The 18,806-nt window shown below is 38.2% G+C and overlaps 1 protein-coding gene across 3 annotated transcripts in view; it reads left to right on the top strand.

Annotated features, from left to right (window-relative positions):
• TAB3 (TGF-beta activated kinase 1 (MAP3K7) binding protein 3) overlaps positions 1–18,507 on the top strand; it is a 31,194-nt gene extending 12,687 nt beyond the window's left edge. Inside the window, exons 4-7 of one of the 3 annotated variants that reach the window (XM_068962748.1) lie at positions 386–479; positions 4,136–4,219; positions 10,033–10,134; positions 18,359–18,507. In XM_068962748.1, the coding sequence (XP_068818849.1) occupies positions 386–479; positions 4,136–4,219; positions 10,033–10,134; positions 18,359–18,507 (429 nt within the window). The remainder of the gene's footprint in view (positions 1–385; positions 480–4,135; positions 4,220–10,032; positions 10,135–18,358) is intronic. The other 2 variants (XM_068962750.1, XM_068962749.1) reach the window with 2 other exon arrangements.
• The last annotated feature ends 299 nt before the right edge of the window (positions 18,508–18,806 follow it).

Raw genomic sequence — 18,806 nt, forward strand, 5'->3', positions numbered from 1 at the left:
AGCCTTGACAAGACTGAAATCATGGAAACTGCTTGTTTACAAGGTTGATGCTTAGTTTCCCTTACCATGCAAATGTAGAAAGAAAATATTCTCAATGCTGTGTGATTAATATATGGTAGTATTTGTATGAGAGAACATAGTGTAGTATGATAGCCCTGCCACATTATGTGAGGATTTTGTTTTTATGTGTCCATATTGATGTCACCATTTCACCTATTCCTTGGAAAACATAGTATAAAGACTTCTTAAACATGCCCTTTAAGGGATTAAGGCCATTTTCTTGGTAATAACCTATCAGAACAGTTAACATGAATACCAGTTCTTAAATGTTGGGCTTGATAATGACTTTCCCACAATTGCTATTTTGGGTCCTTTCTTACTATAGCCTGAGGAAATGACAAGATTGAGAAGCATGAACAGACAACTCCAGATAAATGTTGACTGTACACTGAAAGAAGTTGACCTCCTTCAATCTAGAGGTATAGACTTGATTATTTGGTAAACCATAAGTAATACTGTGGTGTGTTATGCTGCTTCAATAGCAATTATTTTGGTTTTACAGATAGAATGGGTTAAAACTACCTTTTACAAGATCACAGTCGTGGTATAGACATCCCTTACCCCTCAGTCAGATTAGATTTAGGTGATCAAAAATAATTTTACTTAACAACTTCATCATCAAGTTCTTACCATTTGGACTGTTTTATAAAAGGTGGCACTCTATATTTATCATCTTTTAGTCATAGACTATTTCATAAACTGTTGGGTTTTATTTCTAAAACACAGTAGATTTATGTGATAGTCATCTAGGAAAGTGAAAGAAAGTGAAGTCGTTCAGTCGTGTCCGACTCTTTGCGACCCGTGGACGGTAGCCCACCAAGCTCCTCTGTCCGTGGGATTCTCCAGGCAAGAATACTGGAGTGGGTTGCAAACAGGGATCCCAACTTAGAACATCAGATTACTCAGTTTAAAAGGAAAATCTGTATGCCATTTTGTTATCTGTTACATGAAAACATTCAACTATATCTTAGAGACTTCATTTTTGTGGCTTTCTGATTGAAGTCTACTACAGTAAAAGCTCCCTGAGTTCACTTAATTTACTCAGCTCACCAGGTTAGAGATATGCTTCATTTTCCTCTCTAAACTATCCAGCCATGAGGCTGCATTCTGGCAAGTCCACATACTATTGCTCCCATCAGCTGAATTGTCTGCTTACCAACAGACAGTTGTGCCTGTTCTCAAACCTTCTTAGATTACAAAAGGATGATAACTGGCATAATGTTTTTAAAATGGATATGGATGTAAGAAATGCTGCTCTTTCTATTAAAATGATAGGCAGATGCTTTATAAAGACTCAAGGGCAGACACTACAAAAACATAGAGACTGTGAATTAGATATAGTGAAAACAACTGAAAAAGGCTATGAAGGAAAATCATAAACATCTAATAGGATTCTAGTCTCAAATTAACTGTTCTTAAAATATCTTTTTTTTTCTCCATTCTAAAATGAAAACAGGAAATTATAGATCGCGGTGGAGCAAACTAGCCTGCTGTCTGTTTTTGTAAATAGTTTCAGTGGAACATAGCCACACCCATTTCTCTACATATTGTCTGGGCCTGCTTTTGTGTTTGAACACCACAGTTGAGGGCTTCCAGCTGTATTTCAGGTCTACAAAGCTTAAAATGTTTATTGTCTGGCCCTTTACAGTAAAAGTTTGCTCACCCCTACTTTAAGTCATCATTACAGATAGCATTTATTTCTGAAAGACAATATAGAAGTCTGGTCAACACACACAAAGAAAAGGTCTTGGTCTAACATTGAAATATTGCTTTGATCCTATTTTTCTATCCTTAAGGTTGCTGGGTAATTAACTGTTAACAATTCTGTATGCGAGTCAGCCAACCCAACATTACTTACTGTTCTAATTATGGCAGCTGAGAGAGCTTCTACTCTCTTCTCAAGTACCCCATTACCATTTGAAAGCAAGATTACACAGTAGAGGCAGGAGAATAAAAAGACATGGAACTTTGTACAGTAGACAGAAGCACATTTCTATGTGAAACCTGAGCACTCTGGTTGAGTACCCTTATTTTCAGAAGCCTAGGAACTCTACAGCCTAGTAGCTATAAGCAGTGAAAGACACTGTATGAGAGATTATATAAACTACTGTTAAGATATTAGAAGGTTCCATCCATTATTTTGTTTCTGTGTTCTTTGAAGATAAACAAGAATCCCTGAAACATTGCATTAGGATATTTTTAGTAAAGGCCTTATAGGATCGAGAAATTAAATCAGCAGCTGTAACTCAAGAAATTGAAGAAATAGCATAAACAGCATCGTAAACCATAAAAAGATCTAATAAATAAATTAAGTACCATTATGGCTTTCATGAGCCATCATGGGATTTGTTTTCAGAAAATTATTAAACACAGCATACCTAAATGTAATAAAAGTACTTCTATAGTAGGACGTGCAAGGAAAACCATTCTCAAGGTTTTATAAACAAAGACCTACCTGTGTTTTTGGTCTCCAGTGGGCCACAAAGTGCTCTTTTTGGTGCTGTGTTAGTCGCTCAGTGGTGTCTGACTGTGACCTCATGGTCTGTAGCCTGCCAGGCTCCTCTGTCCATGGAACTCTCCAGGCAAGAATACTGGAGTGACTTGCCATTTCCTTCTCCGGGGATCTTCGTGAACCAGGGGTCGAATCTGGGTCTGTGGCATTGCAGCAGATTCTAATCTCCCTTCATAAGGGGTCCAGATATATCTATTTTATACTAAGTTCCATTCTTACATCCTCTGGAAAATTTTGTACTGAGTTTCCAACCTCAGCTTTTCATGTAGAGATTCTAGACATTTTCTGACGTGCAGCATTTGGATTTGATAGTTATCAGTACATGACTTGATAAAAGGCAGCTTTATTTTTACTTTTGGTGAGCAAAACTTTCTTAGGGAAAAAAACTGGGTTTAAAATTAAGGAGATTCAATTTATTTAAGCTATCAGTCCCACACAACATCCTCTGTGAATAAGCATGGATACAGTTTAAAAGCTTAACTGGAATTGTGCAGAACTACTGGCAGGTTGCAATGACAGGTTCACAGATGTGAACATAGGGACCCAAAGCTGGCATTGGATCAAAACCGACCTTAGAGGAATCATGTCAGGAGAAGGAGCTGAAACAGAAACTGTATCAGGGAGTAAACAGTTTAAATGAGAGAGATGAGATTGTTCTGTTATTCTGAAATTGACAGCATATCATTTTTTTTTTTATTATTGATAAGTCTATGGGCAACGTTCGGAGAAGGAAATGGCAACCCACTCCAGTATTCTTGCCTGGAGAATCCCAGGGACAGAGGAGCCTGGTGGGCTGCTATCTATGGGGTCACACAGAGTCAGACACGACTGAAGCGACTTAGCAGCAGCAGCAGCAGCACAGGCAATATTTAAGATTCTCCTTTTCTTAAAGATTGGAATCCCTAAGCTGCTGATATCATAACAACTTCAATAATCTTTGTCAGTGTATATGTATAGATTCTTTACCTGAATTTATAATGAATAAAAATTTAAGGTAAATACAACAGACACAAATGTAAGCTGTGTCATGGTTTTGTTTATTAACATCAAAACAAACAGGAAAATCAGTTCAGTCATCCTTTCATTTCTCTTCATTTACCTAGCTGTGCCACATACTTAATCCTGTGAAGAGAGAAGCTTTATAGTTAAAAAATGTTCCTTTGCATGATAGATTGTAGAAGGACACTTGGGTCCTTTCTCACAATGCTTAAACGCTTTCAGTGAGAGAACAGTAGGACAGTATAATGAATTATAAACTCCTGGAATGACGCAGGATACAGCATGCTTGGGGCTGGTGCATGGGGATGACCCACAGAGATGTTATGGGGAGGGAGGTGGGAGGGGGGTTCATGTTTGGGAACACATGTAAGAATTAAAGATTTTAAAATTAAAAAAAAAAGAAAAATAAACTATATATCTTTAAAAAAAAATAAATAAAAAATAAACTCCTGGAAAAACAGCTCCACTTTTTACGTTTTTTTCCTCCTATATTTTCCCTAACAAAAAAACACATGTAACAGGAGAAAGACCCCTAAATGCCTGCTGATTTTATTTTCTTTATAGGAAACTTTGATCCAAAAGCTATGAATAACTTTTATGACAACATAGAACCTGGTCCAGTTGTACCACCCAAGCCGCCTAAAAAGGGTGAGTAGCAAAATGTCACAGACATCACAGAAATGCATGTGAAAACCATTTCGGAGTTCATCTAAAAAGCTAAAGAAATTTCATTAGAGATAGCATTTTAAATGTTATGTTATTGATAAACTTTACTTTCTAAAAAACAGAGTTATTGTCAAGTGTAACTAAAATGGAATATATAATTATTTTTTTAAATAGCTTTCAGTTCAGTTCAGTCACTCAGTCGTGTCTCTTTGCAGCCCCACGAACCGCAGCACGCCAGGCCTCCGTGTCCATCACCAACTCCCAGAGTCCACCCAAACCCATGTCCATTGAGTTGGTGATGCCATCCAACTGTCTCATCCTCTTTCGTCCCCTTCTCCTCCTGCCCTCAATCTTTCCCAGCATCAGGGTCTTTTCCAATGAGTCAGCTCTTCGCATCAGGTGGCCAGAGTATTGGAGTTTCAGCTTCAGCATCAGTCCTTGCAATGAATACTCAGGACGGATCTCCTTTAGGATGGACTGGTTGGATCTTCTTGCAGTCCAAGGGACTCTCAAGAGTCTTCTCCAACACCACAGTTCAAAAGCATCAATTCTTCAGTGCTCAGCTTTCTTCACAGTCCAACTCTCACATCCATACATGACCACTGGAAAAACCATAGCCTTGACTAGACAGACCTTTGTTGGCAAAGTAATGTCTCTGCTTTTTAATATGTTGTCTAGAATGGTCATAGCTTTTCTTCCAAGGAGCAAATGTCTTTTAATTTCATGGCTGCAGTCACCATCTGCAGTGATTTTGGAGCCCCCCCCAAAAAAAGTGAGCTATTGTTTCCCATCTATTTGCCATGAAGTGACGGGACCGGATGCCGTGATCTTAGTTTTCCGAATGTTAAGCTTTAAGCCAGCTTTTTCACTCTCCTCTTTCACTTTCATCAAGAGGCTCTTTAGTTTTTCTTCACTTTCTGCCATAAGGGTGGTGTCATCTGCATATCTCAGAGAAGGCAATGGCACCCTACTCCAGTTTGCTTGCCTGGAAAATCCCATAGATGGAGGAGCCTGGTAGGCTGCAGTCCATGGGGTCAGAAAGACACGACTGAACGACTTCACTTTCACTTTTCACTCATGCATTGGAGAAGGAAATGGCAACCCACTCCAGTGTTCTTACCTGGAGAATCCCATGGACAGCGGAGCCTGATGGGCTGACGTCTGTGGGGTCCCACAGATTCTGACATGACTGAAGCAACTTAGCAGCAGCAGCATCTGCATATCTGAGGTTGTTGATATTTCTCCCGGCAATCTTGATTCCAGCTTGTGCTTCTTCCAGCCCAGCATTTCTCATGATGTACTCTGTGTATAAGTTAAATAAGCAGGGTGACAATATACAGTCTTGATGTACTCCTTTTCCTATTTGGAACCAGTCTGTTGTTCCATGTCCAGTTCTAACTGTTGCTTCCTGACCTGCATACAGATTTCTCAAGAGGCAGGTCAGGTGCTCTGGTATTCCCATCTCTTGAAGAATTTTCCACAGTTTATTGTGATCCACACAGTCAAAGGCTTTGGCATAGTCAGTAAAGCAGAAATCGATGTTTTTCTGGAACTCTCTTGCTTTTTCCATGATCCAGCAGATGTTGGCAATTTGATCTCTGGTTCCTCTGCCTTTTCTAAAACCAGCTTGAACATCTGGAAGTTCACGGTTCATGTATTGCTGAAGCCTGGCTTGGAGAATTTTGAGCATTACTTTACTAGCGTGTGAAATGAGTGCAATTGTGTGGTACTTTGAGCATTCTTTGGCATTGCCTTTCTTTGGGATTGGAATGAAAACTGACTTTTCCAGTCCTGTGGCCACTGCTGAGTTTTCCAAATTTGCTGGCATACTGAGTATAGCACTTTCACAGCATCATCTTTCAGGATTTGAAATAGCTCCACTGGAATTCCATCACCTCCACTAGCTTTGTTCATAGTGATGCTTTCTAAGGCCCACTTGACTTCACATCCCAGGATGTCTGGCTCTAGGTGAGTGATCACACCATCGTGATTATCTGGGTTGTAAAGCTCTTTTTTATACAGTTCTTCTGTGTATTCTTGCCACCTCTTCTTTTTTTTTTTTTTTGCCACCTCTTAATATCTTCTGCTTCTGTTAGGTCCATACCATTTCTGTCCTTTATTGAGCCCATCTTTGCATGAAATGTTCCCTTGATATCTCTAATTTTCTTGAAGAGATCTCTAGACTTTCCCATTCTATTGTTTTCCTCTGTTTTTTTGCACTGATCACTGAGGAAGGCTTTCTTATCTCTCCTTGCTATTTGGATCTCCACATTCAAATGGGTATATCTTTGCTTTTCACTTCCCTTCTTTTCACAGCTATTTGTAGAGCCTCCTCAGACAGCCATTTTGCTTTTTTGCATTTGTTTTTCTTGGGGTTGGTCTTGATTCCTGTCTCATGTACAGTGTCACGAACCTCTGGCCATAGTTCATCAGGCACTCTTATCAGATCTAGTCCCTTAAATCTATTTCTCACTTCCACTGTAATAAGTCATAAGTGATTTGATTTAGATCATACCTGAATGGTCTAGTGGTTTTCTCTACTTTCTTCAATTTCTAGGATTATTTGAGAGGCCACAAAAGAATTCTTGTGTATATAACAGGCGGGCATAGCAGTTAGATTGACAGTAGGTGTCTCTTCATCAAGGACAAAATAAATGCTACATAACCAAGATTTGGAGGAGTCCACTTTTGCATCATTTTTAAATCATTTCCGCGTGATATACTGAACTTCCAATTAATCATTTTCTTCTCCATTCTAATAATTCTCAAGAATGTCATGAACTATGCATTTCATATCTTAATTTTTTTTGCTTAATCTCTTTTTGCTTTAAGCAACTCAAGATAAACTGATCATCAAGACATAATATTGATATTTAGAAAATGCATTACCTAAGGATGTAACATTTTATAATCTCAAAACTTAAAGCAGAATTGAAAATTCTACACAAATAATGTTACCTTAGCTACAGTACTTAAATTTTGGTTGAACAGCTTTGTGTGCAACACTCAGTACAAAGTGTTTTAAGTATTTCATTTATAGGTTGCAATGGAGTACATGTTCTTTCCTTTGTTTAATAGTACTATGGATATTTCAACTGACCTGAATTAAAAATAGCCTCCTGCTGTCTAAAAACAGTGTGAAGAAGAATCTTAATGGATGACTACCAAGTACCAGATTTGTGTCTAGTGAATTGATTCAAGGGCTGTCATGGAAGAATCACCCTATTTAAGGGATATATCCAGTGTGAACCACCTTATTAGCATAAATTCTATGGTTTGAAGGGCCCACCATATTTCATAAAAATACTTCTATTTCTTGGGACATTTCAAGATTTTAGAGGTAATCTTCCAGGAGCTAGGGACAAAGCTAGACCTCTCTTTGAGCAAGGCCTGATTCTTTACAGTAGTACATAGAAGGAAATTTATAGCTTTAAATGCTCATGTAAGACAAAGAGATCTAATATCAGTGACATACAATTCTACCTAAGAATCGAGAAAAGAACCAAAGTAAGTGGAAGAAAGAAAATACAAGAACCATCAATGACACAAAAATAACAGAGAAAGTTATCAACACCAAACATTTGATCTTTGAAGAATTAAAAAAAAAAAAACCACAGGAAAAAAAGCCGATTACCAAAATCAGAAACGAAAAGCTAGGATGAAATAACTTAATAGTTGTGTATGTAATTAAATAAATTGAATCCATTATCAAAAGTTTCCCCACAATGAAAACTTCAGAACTGGATGGTGACACTGATGATCCTCATAGAAATCAAGTATTTAATGAAGAGATAATACCATACAAATTCTGAGGAAACAGAGAAGGAAGGAAAGCATCTAATTTTCTTATGAAGCCAGTAGGACTCTGATTCCAAAACCTGATGCACATTACCTACCTCCCCAAAAGAAAACAAACTTACAGATCAAATCCTCATGAACATAAAAGCCAAAACAAAGAATATTCACAATATAAAAAAGATAATACATCATGACCAACTTGGGTTTAGCTCAAGAATGCAGTGTTCAGAAAGTAAAGGAAAAAAGCATATAATAATTTCATTATACAGGAAAAAACATCTGATAGAATTTAGCAGCCATTCCAGATGACATGATTATTTGTGAAGAAAATCTAGCGATACCCAGAAATGACCATTAGAATTAAAAAGTGACACACTTACTAATAAATTTAACCAGATATGTACATTGAATATGATAAAACACTACCAAAAGAAATCAAATAATACCTAAATAGTCATAAACCATGTCTTTTTTAAATCAATATTGTTAAGATACCTATTCTTTTCATATTGATGAAAAGAATTTTAACCAATTTTAACTGTAACTTTTCTTTTTTTGGTATGCATTAATCTGATTCTGAAATTCATATGGAAATGCACAAGACTTAGAATATCCAAGTGGAATATAGATGTTTATCTGAATAATAAGTGTGATAATTTAAGAGAAAGAAGGAAAGACAGAGAAACCTTTTTGGACTAGACTTTGCAGTTAAGCAACATCATATGTGTGTGTGTAAGCTCTTCAGCTGATTCAGAAAGTATCCCCCCCACCTTGACTTACAGTGGAGAGGGCACTGACCTTGCTGTCATACAACTTTAGCACTGGTTCTGATTGTCTTGGCCACCTGACCTTGTTTATATCCAGTTTGTACACCAATAGAGGCGATCAGTGCAAGTATTTAGCTTCTTTACAGGGTTGTTATAAGAGTCAGTGAGAAGGAGGTATGTGATGAGGTTACAAATCTAAGAAATAGAACTTATTCTTTGGCACCTAAAGGAGATGTTTACTTTGCTTCACAACACTTACCATTGTGAAACATTGGTCTCCTCCAAAGGTTGGTTGAACTAGAGGACTGCTTATAGGCTCAGAGCAGATTACAAAATTTAAAATGTTTGTTTCTTAAGGTTAAATAATATGAAGTCTGCCTTTTTTTACTTTTGTGTATGTGTTAGTTGCTCAGTTGTGTCCAACTGTTTGTGATCCCATGGACTGTAGCCCACCAGACTCTTCTGACCACAGGATTTCCCAGGCAAGAATACTGGAGTGGGTTGCCATTTCCTTCTCCAGGAGATCTTTCCAACCCAGGGATCGAATCCAGGTCTCCCACATTGCAGCCAGACTCTACTGTTTTTACTTAATACAAAACACTGCTTACTGATTACCTAAAAATTAATAGAAACAGTATTCTAGCCAGAAATGGGTATGCCTGCAGTCCATGTTGTGAGGGCTGCTGGACTTTTGCACACATAGGTAACTGGAATTTATGAACAACTGGGGAGTGTGTTACCAGTACATAATATTACTTTGAGTTGGTTTTGATTTTTCAAGTACTATTTTGGTTCTTTATTTATAAAATGCTGTAGTCTACTGTTACCTTTAATATGGATAGTGGACTTTAAACCCATAATTTTCTAGTAACTATTGGTTAATCAGGGAATTGCTAAAGTATAATGTCCCAAATTTTGTGTGCATACCGACATTTAATTATTAGCACTAAGTTTGCACCCTAACTCACTTGAACCTGGGAAATTGGTGAAATCAGGCATGCATTCCAAGTAATGAGAGAGGATGAAAAAACTTTTAAGAGCCATTCTGGATAGGTTGTAAAAGCAGTATTAAATACGGCCCTTGCCTTCCTGGGAGAACTAATGGTAGCATCAAGTAACACAAAGAATAAATAACTGCATGTGTCCTATGAAAGATTCTTGAGAGCCTGTCCACTCTCTTCTAATGAACGGCTTGATCCCTTCTTCCTGGCTTTGCTTCTTCTCATGCAGACTCATCAGACCCCTGCACAATTGAGAGGAAAGCCCGAAGAATTAGCGTGACCTCCAGAGTACAGGAGGACGTCCATGACACCCAGGCAGCAGCTGCAGATGGTTTGTACTTGTATGTCTAGACTTTGTGCAGTGTCCAAACACGTGTTAACCCATGTAGAGTTATCATAAGTAAAGGTCAACCTTGTTTTCCTTTAAGACGTTACTCTTTACTGAGTTCCTAAGGCTGTGCAGTCCAATAGCAACACAATTAGAGCCACATACATGATTTAAAATTTTCCCTTAGCCAAAGTTTAAGAGTGAAGTATTTTTTTGTACCTTCTTTATTTCATACTAACTTTTCAAAATTTGGTGTATATTTTCTATTTACAGCACATCTCAATTCAAAGTGACTGCATATCAAGTGGCTAGTAGCCCACCATATTGGACAGATTCTTAGTGTTTAGTCTTCCCAGGTGGCTCAGACAATAGAGTCTGCCTGCAATGCGGGAGACCCAGGTTTGATCCCTGGGTCAGCAAGATCCCATGGGTCAGCAAGATCCCAAGGAAATGGGAATCCACTGCAGTATTCTGGCCTGGAGAACTCCATAGACGGAGAAGCCTGGCAGGTCCCAATCCATGGGGTTGCAAAGAGTTGAACATGACTGAGTGACTAACACACTCAACACAGAAAACAAGGCCACACATGATACTTCTTAAATTCCCCTTAATGCAGAAATAGTATATAACTGGGTGAAAAGGTCTCCACCATAGGAACAAACCAACCATGAAACTACATTGTACTTCATATAATTACAGAACAAACCCTTTCTTTGCCTAGTTGGCATATTTCCAGTTATTTGAAAAATAACTTTTCTATGAGGTTATCTGTAAAACTATAGAAAATGTTGAGAATTTTTTACAGTTTGAGTTGTATCGTTTTGATCAGTTTCTATGTTTCCATTATTATATAATACAAACAATATGGATTAACCTCTAAGTTGCCAACTTTTGACATTTGTAAGGACAGTCATTTTTACGAAAAATTGCCCAATTAAGTTTAATCCATTTAAAAAGAGTCTTAAAGGAAACATTCAGTTATTTGTATATAAATATACATATTCTTTAGATGTTTTGTTTTCCACGAGGCATGAGACATCTTTGCTTTTTAATATTCCATAAAACATTTCACACCTTAAATCACATGAAAGCAAACATCTAAAATGTCTTTGGGATTTTACATGCTTTTATTTAAGCAGTTTCCCTACAATGACTGTTAGTTGCTCAGCAGTGTCCAACTCTTTGTGACCCCGTGGACAGACTGTAGCCCTCCAGTCAAGAATACTGGAGCGGGAACCCATTCCCTTCCCCAGGGTGTCTTCCCAACCCAGGGATCAAACCTGGGTCTTCTGCGTTGCAAATGGATTCTTTACCATCAGAGCCTCCAGGGAATGGGTGCTAGTGGTAAAGAACCCACCTGCAGTGCAGGAGACCCAAGAGACACTGGTTTGATTCCTGGGTCAGGAAGATCCCTTGAAGGAGATTTAAGGCATGGCTCTCCAGGAATCCACTCCAGGATTCTTGCCTGGAGAATTCCATGGACAGAGGAGCCTAGCGGGTTACAGTCCCTAGGGTCACAGAGAGTCGGACACAACTTAAGTGACTTAGCACACAAGCATGCACCCTATGATGAAATGAGCAGTGTCTTTTTTTAGGACCAACAATAATTCTTAGATGCCTTTTACATATTTTTTTGATTAGTTACTTCACCATGACTTGCTGTTCCAAATTACATTGTTATGGTATTGAAGAGTAACATAACATGCCATCCCAAAATATGCCTCTTTGGCATTAGGATTATGCTGAGCAACTGCAGATACTAGAAAGCTCGGAAATATTAGTTATACCCTTTTGTAAGGGACATTTACATTTATAAAGGCAGTCTCCTGTGTCTCTCTTGTGACTCTAAATGACAAGATCATCAATGGAGAAGGCACTGACTTAAATCTGCATAACAAACCTTGTGTTTATTTACTCTGCTTTTCCTGGTAAACTCCCATACACACTCCAATCTGTTCTGTCTTAGCTAAAGATGCTAAGATTTCAGCCATCCCAGCAAGTTACTCAGTTTTCCTGGGTATCGCTCATGTATACGGGAGTATACATGTTAATAAACTTTAATCTTTTATTGCAGGGGTGTCTCAGCCAAGAACTCAGAAAGGTAGAGGAAAAAGAATTTTTCTGCCCTACAGTCAAAACAGTGAAGAGAGCCCCAGGTACCCTAGATTAGTTAGTTTAAAAGATTTTCCAGTTATTTCTGTAGGTTAGAAAAAAAGGAGTTTGAAAAACCTTTACATATTAAACATTTGCATTGCCACAATCTAAAACTGAAAGCTATGTTTGGAGTTAGCACAGAAAGATGGAGTATAACAGTTTATGGGTTTAACATCTGAACTTTTCTGACTATGATAAATTCTTCACAAAATAACAAGTTGCCTGCCCTAGAAAAGCATAAAGACTACTATTCAAGAGAGGCCCTTTTATGGAAATGGCATACAGCACATTTTTCCTCAAACAGAAGCTTCAACAGAAGTGTCTTTTATTCCTCCATATAAGACAAAAGATACAACTATTACACTTACATCTTTAGGAGTCGTGAGCCTGTAGATGCAAAAAAAAATAGTTGATCTGCAGAAGAAATGAAAAATTTTATTTGAGCTAACCTGAGAATTATAATCTGGGAGAGAGTCTTTGAGAAAGTACTGAGGACCGTTCCATCCATTTGAAGTCAAAGCACAGTTATAAGGAGGAACACCATTGGGTTCATAAGCAAGCATGTGAACAATTATTAAATTAATTGGCATACTGGCCTGGCCCAGCATCTTGGATCAGCTGTCTACTTCCTGCGTGTCTTCTCCTCATCCTGGTGATCTGGTAGCACTGGTCTTCATCAGTTTGGGATGTCAGAAATAGGAGTTGCAGAGCCTGATACAGCCCCTTCCAGTGTGGCTGTAAAGAATCCTTTATCTAATGTATTTTCCAGTATGCATACTCTCCTCGTTGCAGGTCATGAGGCATTTGATCTTCATCCAAAGATAGATTACTGAAACAACCTTTACAGTAATTAGTCTTGGGCAATAAATACAAAAACCTTAAAGACAACATGAAAACATAATGTCCTTAGTAGAATTTTTCCCTCTAAAATTACCCTCATTTGTATAGAATATCACCAGATTAAGATTTGCAAAATAAGTCTGGCTTCAGTAAACTTGGCCTGATTATTTACATAAGTATAATTTATCATACAGACTCTTTAAAGTTGACTGTGCTTGAAAGTTGTTGCTGTAAGTCATAATTAGCTTGAAGGGAAGGGTTTCCTTATATATGGAAAATACAAGTTCAAACCCAAAATATTTCAGAGGGAAAAATACTTATATTCATCAATTCACTGAGTCCTATGTGACTAATCTTTGGTCTTGTTATTCTGTTAATCAGATTTAAGAAGCCATCAGGCTTGTCATTCTTTTAATTTCTTACCCAGTTCAGTGGTATGATCTGAAAGTTATTAGAAACCTATCTATACCAATCAGAAAGTCCTTTCTATATATCTTCTTGAAGATGAAGCTTTTTTTTGCAGAAATCATCAGAATAAAGCAGTTAAAGGTCTCTATAGGACTTATAAAGGCATCTTTAAAAGATCTGACTGCAATGCAAATGAACAAAAATTTTCCTATTTCTGTGGCATACCACGATTTATGATAATTACGATTGATAACATTTTGCTAGTGTGTACCATGTACCAGGTTTTTAGGAGCTCAACATAATTTCTATATCTACCCATATAATATAACCTAAGAAGATTTGTCAGCATTTGACCATGCTTCCCATGTAATTTAACATACCAGATAAGCCTAATTTATTATCTTTTCTTTGATAAGTAGAGGAAACATTTCTCTTAAGGTGTTCCAGGGGCCCTTTGGAAAAACCTCAGAGTTATCTAAGAAGTCAAAAGAATTTCACTTAGAATGTGATCTTAAGGAATTTTGTCAAAAATATTAAGATTTCAAAGCACTTAGTCACAAACAGGATCATTAGTAGTTCGTGATCGTGCTTCACGATTACTATGAAGCAATACTTATTTTCCCTTAGTCAAAATGACAATAAAAGGTTTCAAAACCAAATACAGAAAGGTATAAAACAGATTGCTTAAAATGTAAAGGAACTTTACAATATGTTATCAGAAGCAGATTAATAGTAGAAGAAAATTTTGAAAACCAAATTCAGGTTTTGTACCATTTTTCCCTTTAATATTAAAATTCATATACTCAAATTTACTTAGTCCTGACCACCCATAGAATTCCATTCTAAAGATTCTTTTCTCATAAACTTTCTTCAACTTTCTATATTCATATTAATTTGTTCCTTATTTTCTTTCCCATTTATAAATAACCAGCTTTATGACAAAATTACTTACCATTCCATTAACAAAACATTTTCATTTATTATACCTTTTTCTTCCTTGCATACAAAGATGTTTCCCTTATTAGAAACCTTAAGTTTCTAGCAAAAACTTAAGAAACAAGTAATTATGAACTATTTGCCAATCAGGAAATGCTGGCATGACAAACTGTGGACATATACGATAACCCAGTTTCTTTCTTTTTTTTTTTATTAACACAAGCCTCTTAAGATAAATAGAATAGATTTGGGGCATGTTAAAGGACTGTGGGCTTTGGACTGTTCCTGGAGCCACACCTCTGGTTCTGTAAAAACTTGTTTTGTAAAACAAGCACAGCTCTTTTTAATTTCTCAAAGAAGTGCATGGCCCCCTTAATGACATCAGAGGCCTGATGATATGCCCATCCACCTTTGGTAGAATGTTTCTCATGTCCTCATTTAACTTAGTGTGTGCGTGCACACCCATTCATTCAATCATGTCTGACTCTTTGCAGCTCCGTGGACTGTAGCCCACCCAGCTCTTCTGTCCATGGGATTTCTTAGACAAGAATACTGGAGTTGGTTGCCATTTCTTTCTCGAGGAGATCTTCCCGACCCAGGGATCAAACCCGTATCTCTTGTGTCTCCTGCATTAGCAGACGGATTCTTTGCTACTCAGCCACCTGAGAAAGCCCCATTTAGTTTGGGGAGAAGCCAAAAAAATATCCAGTCAGGCTCTGAATATCAGATACATGTCAGTTTAGTCAGAAGTGGCCTCCCATCTTGATTATCTGTTTACAAAAACTTTTGAGGGTCCACCCTGGGTCTAAGAAATTCTTTACCTAGGGCACTCAGTTCAGCCTTTGATCTGAAGACGCTTGCATACAGTCTTAAGTTGTCTCATTTCTAATAACCATTTAATACTCTCTTCAGAGTGGAACGGTAACTCAGAGAATTACTAGAATACAAGGACTCAAAGGACAGAGGAGAGCATAATTATGTCAGCTTATAAAGTTTTTGTTTAGGTACCTTTCATTGAGGTTATTTTGGGAGTTTTAAAGCCTTTGGGGGCTTTGCATACCAATTAAAATAGCTATTAATACAGCATTTCAGGATGAGAGCTCTCTAAAATGTTAACAATTTAGAAGACTTACCAATTTAAAGGATCCAAGGAGCTAGCCCTATATTTTCTCCTGCTAACCTCAGTTTGGAAAAGAGAACGCCTCTCATCACTTTTATTTCCAGTAGAGGAATCCAGGAGATAGTGACATGACAAGCCTATTCTGCTAGGCTTTCTCTTCAGTGCAGTTTTGGAGTGCCCAAGAATCCCATCTTGGCCATTCCAGGGTGGGATTTCCTTTTAATTCCTAATTATGTAAGTACTTGTAAGCATACAGAAACCCAGCTGGTATCCCAATAGGTTGCTGCCCACCTGGAAGCTGTTGGGCCTGAGGCACAATTTCCCAGTATTGATTTAGTGGTTGAATTTCAATATGCATATGATCTGAGCTTTCTGAGGACATTGTGGTGGATCAGATAGATGCTGCTTCTGACTGTAGTTCCCCAAAGAGTTGCCCTTGGCTCAGTTTCTCCCTCTGACAGTCTACTGTGCCTGTGGGTCATCAGAGCACTGGATGATTTATCCTTACCGTATGCATCCTTAGAAGAGCAGTGTTTAATTTACGGTTGTAGTGGAGTTCCCCTGCTGGACCACCACTGCCAGTCACAAGGATTGATCTTCAGACACTAACGCTAGGTTGTCAGTCACCTGAGAACACCATGTGGCTGAAAGGAGCAAAATGTCCTGTGTTCTTAGGAGCTAAATAATGAAGTCTCTGTTTTACTACCAGAAGTTTTTTCCCAGCCATATAGCAACTTTTTTTCTTTAGGCCAGTTTACCAAAAACACAACCACCTGTGTTTCCCTGTGTCTCCTGCCCAAGATCCCATCCATCCTTGTGTAGGAAATGCATGTGGGACTCTTAAAGAGTCCAAGTCTTAAATAAAAACAGCTCAAATAGAATTTTTAGGATTATCAAGGCAGTAAGGTCCAGATATCAGAAGAACTCACTGAACACCTAAGAAGTACCAAGAAGCTGGTGGGGCTTAATGGGCCCATGCTGGTATCGAGTGCTGATTCGGGGTAGACTCCAGCTGTCCTCATGAGTGTATCTGATATCCTGCCAGCTTCACTATGCATATTCAATGAAAAAATCAGTAGGTGATCTGAGAAAGAAATGGAAAATTTTTATTTGAACCCACCTGAGGATTATAACCTGGGAGACAGAAAGCTGTGAGGACTGTTAGAAGTCCAACTACAGTTCTGCAAGTTGTTTTAGACAAAGAATTACACTTCAGATGATGTGTCAACAGTTTATACAATCCAGAACTGCATGTACAAAGTGAGGAGTGGGTCATCCTGACCCTTTACAAGATTAAGAAGGAATGGTATCTCCTAAGGAGATTGGGTTGATACAAATGCACAGTACACGCTAAAGGGGAAGGAGGAAGCCCAAACAGGCAGAAAATTAATTTTCTGTTTAAATTCTTCTGGGCATGCCATAAAATACAACTATTACTTCATCAAGCCAAAAGATACAAGGTGGATGCTAATGGGCAGTTAAAAGCAATAGTTGAAGCCAGAGTCAACAAACCCATCTCTTTTTATAGTCACGAATAGGCTGGAAAAGCCAGTGTTTTTCTGTTCTACTGGAAGGTTGAGAATACCTTCCTGATTGAGCCTGAGCCTTACTATACCTGCAAAAAAGTTCAGGGTTTAAACTCAGTTCTCATTACCTCTTGGGGAATAGTCACACAGACATTTGTCATTAAAGACCAACTGATAAAGCACATTTCCAATGGACAGTGTGCTTAACCCCAGATGGTAACTGATTAAAGCTTCCCCAGATCTCAGTTTCTTTTGTCACCTGCGTAGGAAAGCTGCTTACCTTAGATCTTAATTCCATTTGCAGTTTTTAGTGAGGATTTCTAGGTGTATGGGTAGATTTCCCCAGCCTGCTGACCTTGTTCATATTCCAGGGTGGTTTTCCAGCTGGAACTTGGGAGCCTGCTAGTCCCTAACTCCACTTTCAGTAGGTACTGTTCATGGAAGGCAACTCTAAAAGCAAAGAACCTTTTTGAGTACAAGGCCAGAGAGAATGAGGACCTAGGAGGAATATAAATTTTAAGTTTTTTTTAAATCCTGAGGACCACCATAAGGCTGCCAGCATTTATATTGCCAGGTATAGACATGTTTAATAATGCATATCTGAAAGATCTTTAAATTTATTGACAAAAGGCAGGGAAGAATTGAGGATAAAAGTCATATTGAATGAATTTAGCTTCATGAAAAACCACAGTCTTTTATATTTCTGTTTTAACCTTTCTGGGAGAAACTTTTATGAACTGTCACACCATTGACAAACCATTATTGTTAAAAACATGAATATTTTGGAGCTGAAAGTCTCAAGGAAGAAGGCACGCATTTTATGAGATGTTTGATATAGTATGGCTAGTACTGTGGGTGGTGGGAGTCACTGGCAGGCTGAGGTGGTGAGGGAGAACTTAGAAGGTAGAATTTAACATGCTGTATAACATTTTTCCATTTGATGGAATAGAGCGTAACTGTCCACTATCTAGAGACAATAAACTTGGAAGGTAGTCTGTGCTGGACTTCTGGCTACTTGGAGGAATAAAATAAATTGTTGAGAACAAATTAGAGTGTATATCCTAAACTTACTGTTTGGTTCTGCATTTCTAGCAGCTGTGCATACAACTTGGCTTTCTCGTTTCACAAAACCTTTTCCCTTGCTTTTGGTGGGGGGTAATTTTCAATATCCATTCGGATTATACTTTGAAAAAAAATTCAGTCTATTTTTTGTTTTCTCTCTTTCATTCTTAACTTCTCTTAGAGCACCCAGGTGGCTCCAAACAGAGTCCTCGGACACAACCCCGAGATGAAGACTATGAAGGGGCTCCATGGAATTGTGATAGCTGCACCTTTCTGAACCACCCCGCACTAAATCGCTGTGAGCAGTGTGAGATGCCACGGTACACTTGAATTCCCAAGAGTCTGCACTAGGTTGAGAGTGTAACTTTGAGCACCCGTTAGAAGAAAAGGAAACCTGGGGAATCTGTTCATCTACCCGGCCTTTTCATTTCAGATGACATGGGGTGGGGGGTGGGGAGAAGGACACTGTAGCCACTTGTGCTCAATAAAGGAAAAATGGGGAAGGATTTTTCCCCCCACTGTCTTAACTCAGTGCAGTTAGAGATAGAAAGGGATACTTGAAATGGGGAAAGGATTCACTCCTGAAAGAATGTACACAGAGAAGTCAAGAGCTCTTCTGTGAAACCCCA

This window comes from Capricornis sumatraensis, chromosome X (genome assembly GCF_032405125.1).
Source record: "Capricornis sumatraensis isolate serow.1 chromosome X, serow.2, whole genome shotgun sequence".
Classification (NCBI taxonomy): Eukaryota; Metazoa; Chordata; class Mammalia; order Artiodactyla; family Bovidae; genus Capricornis; species Capricornis sumatraensis.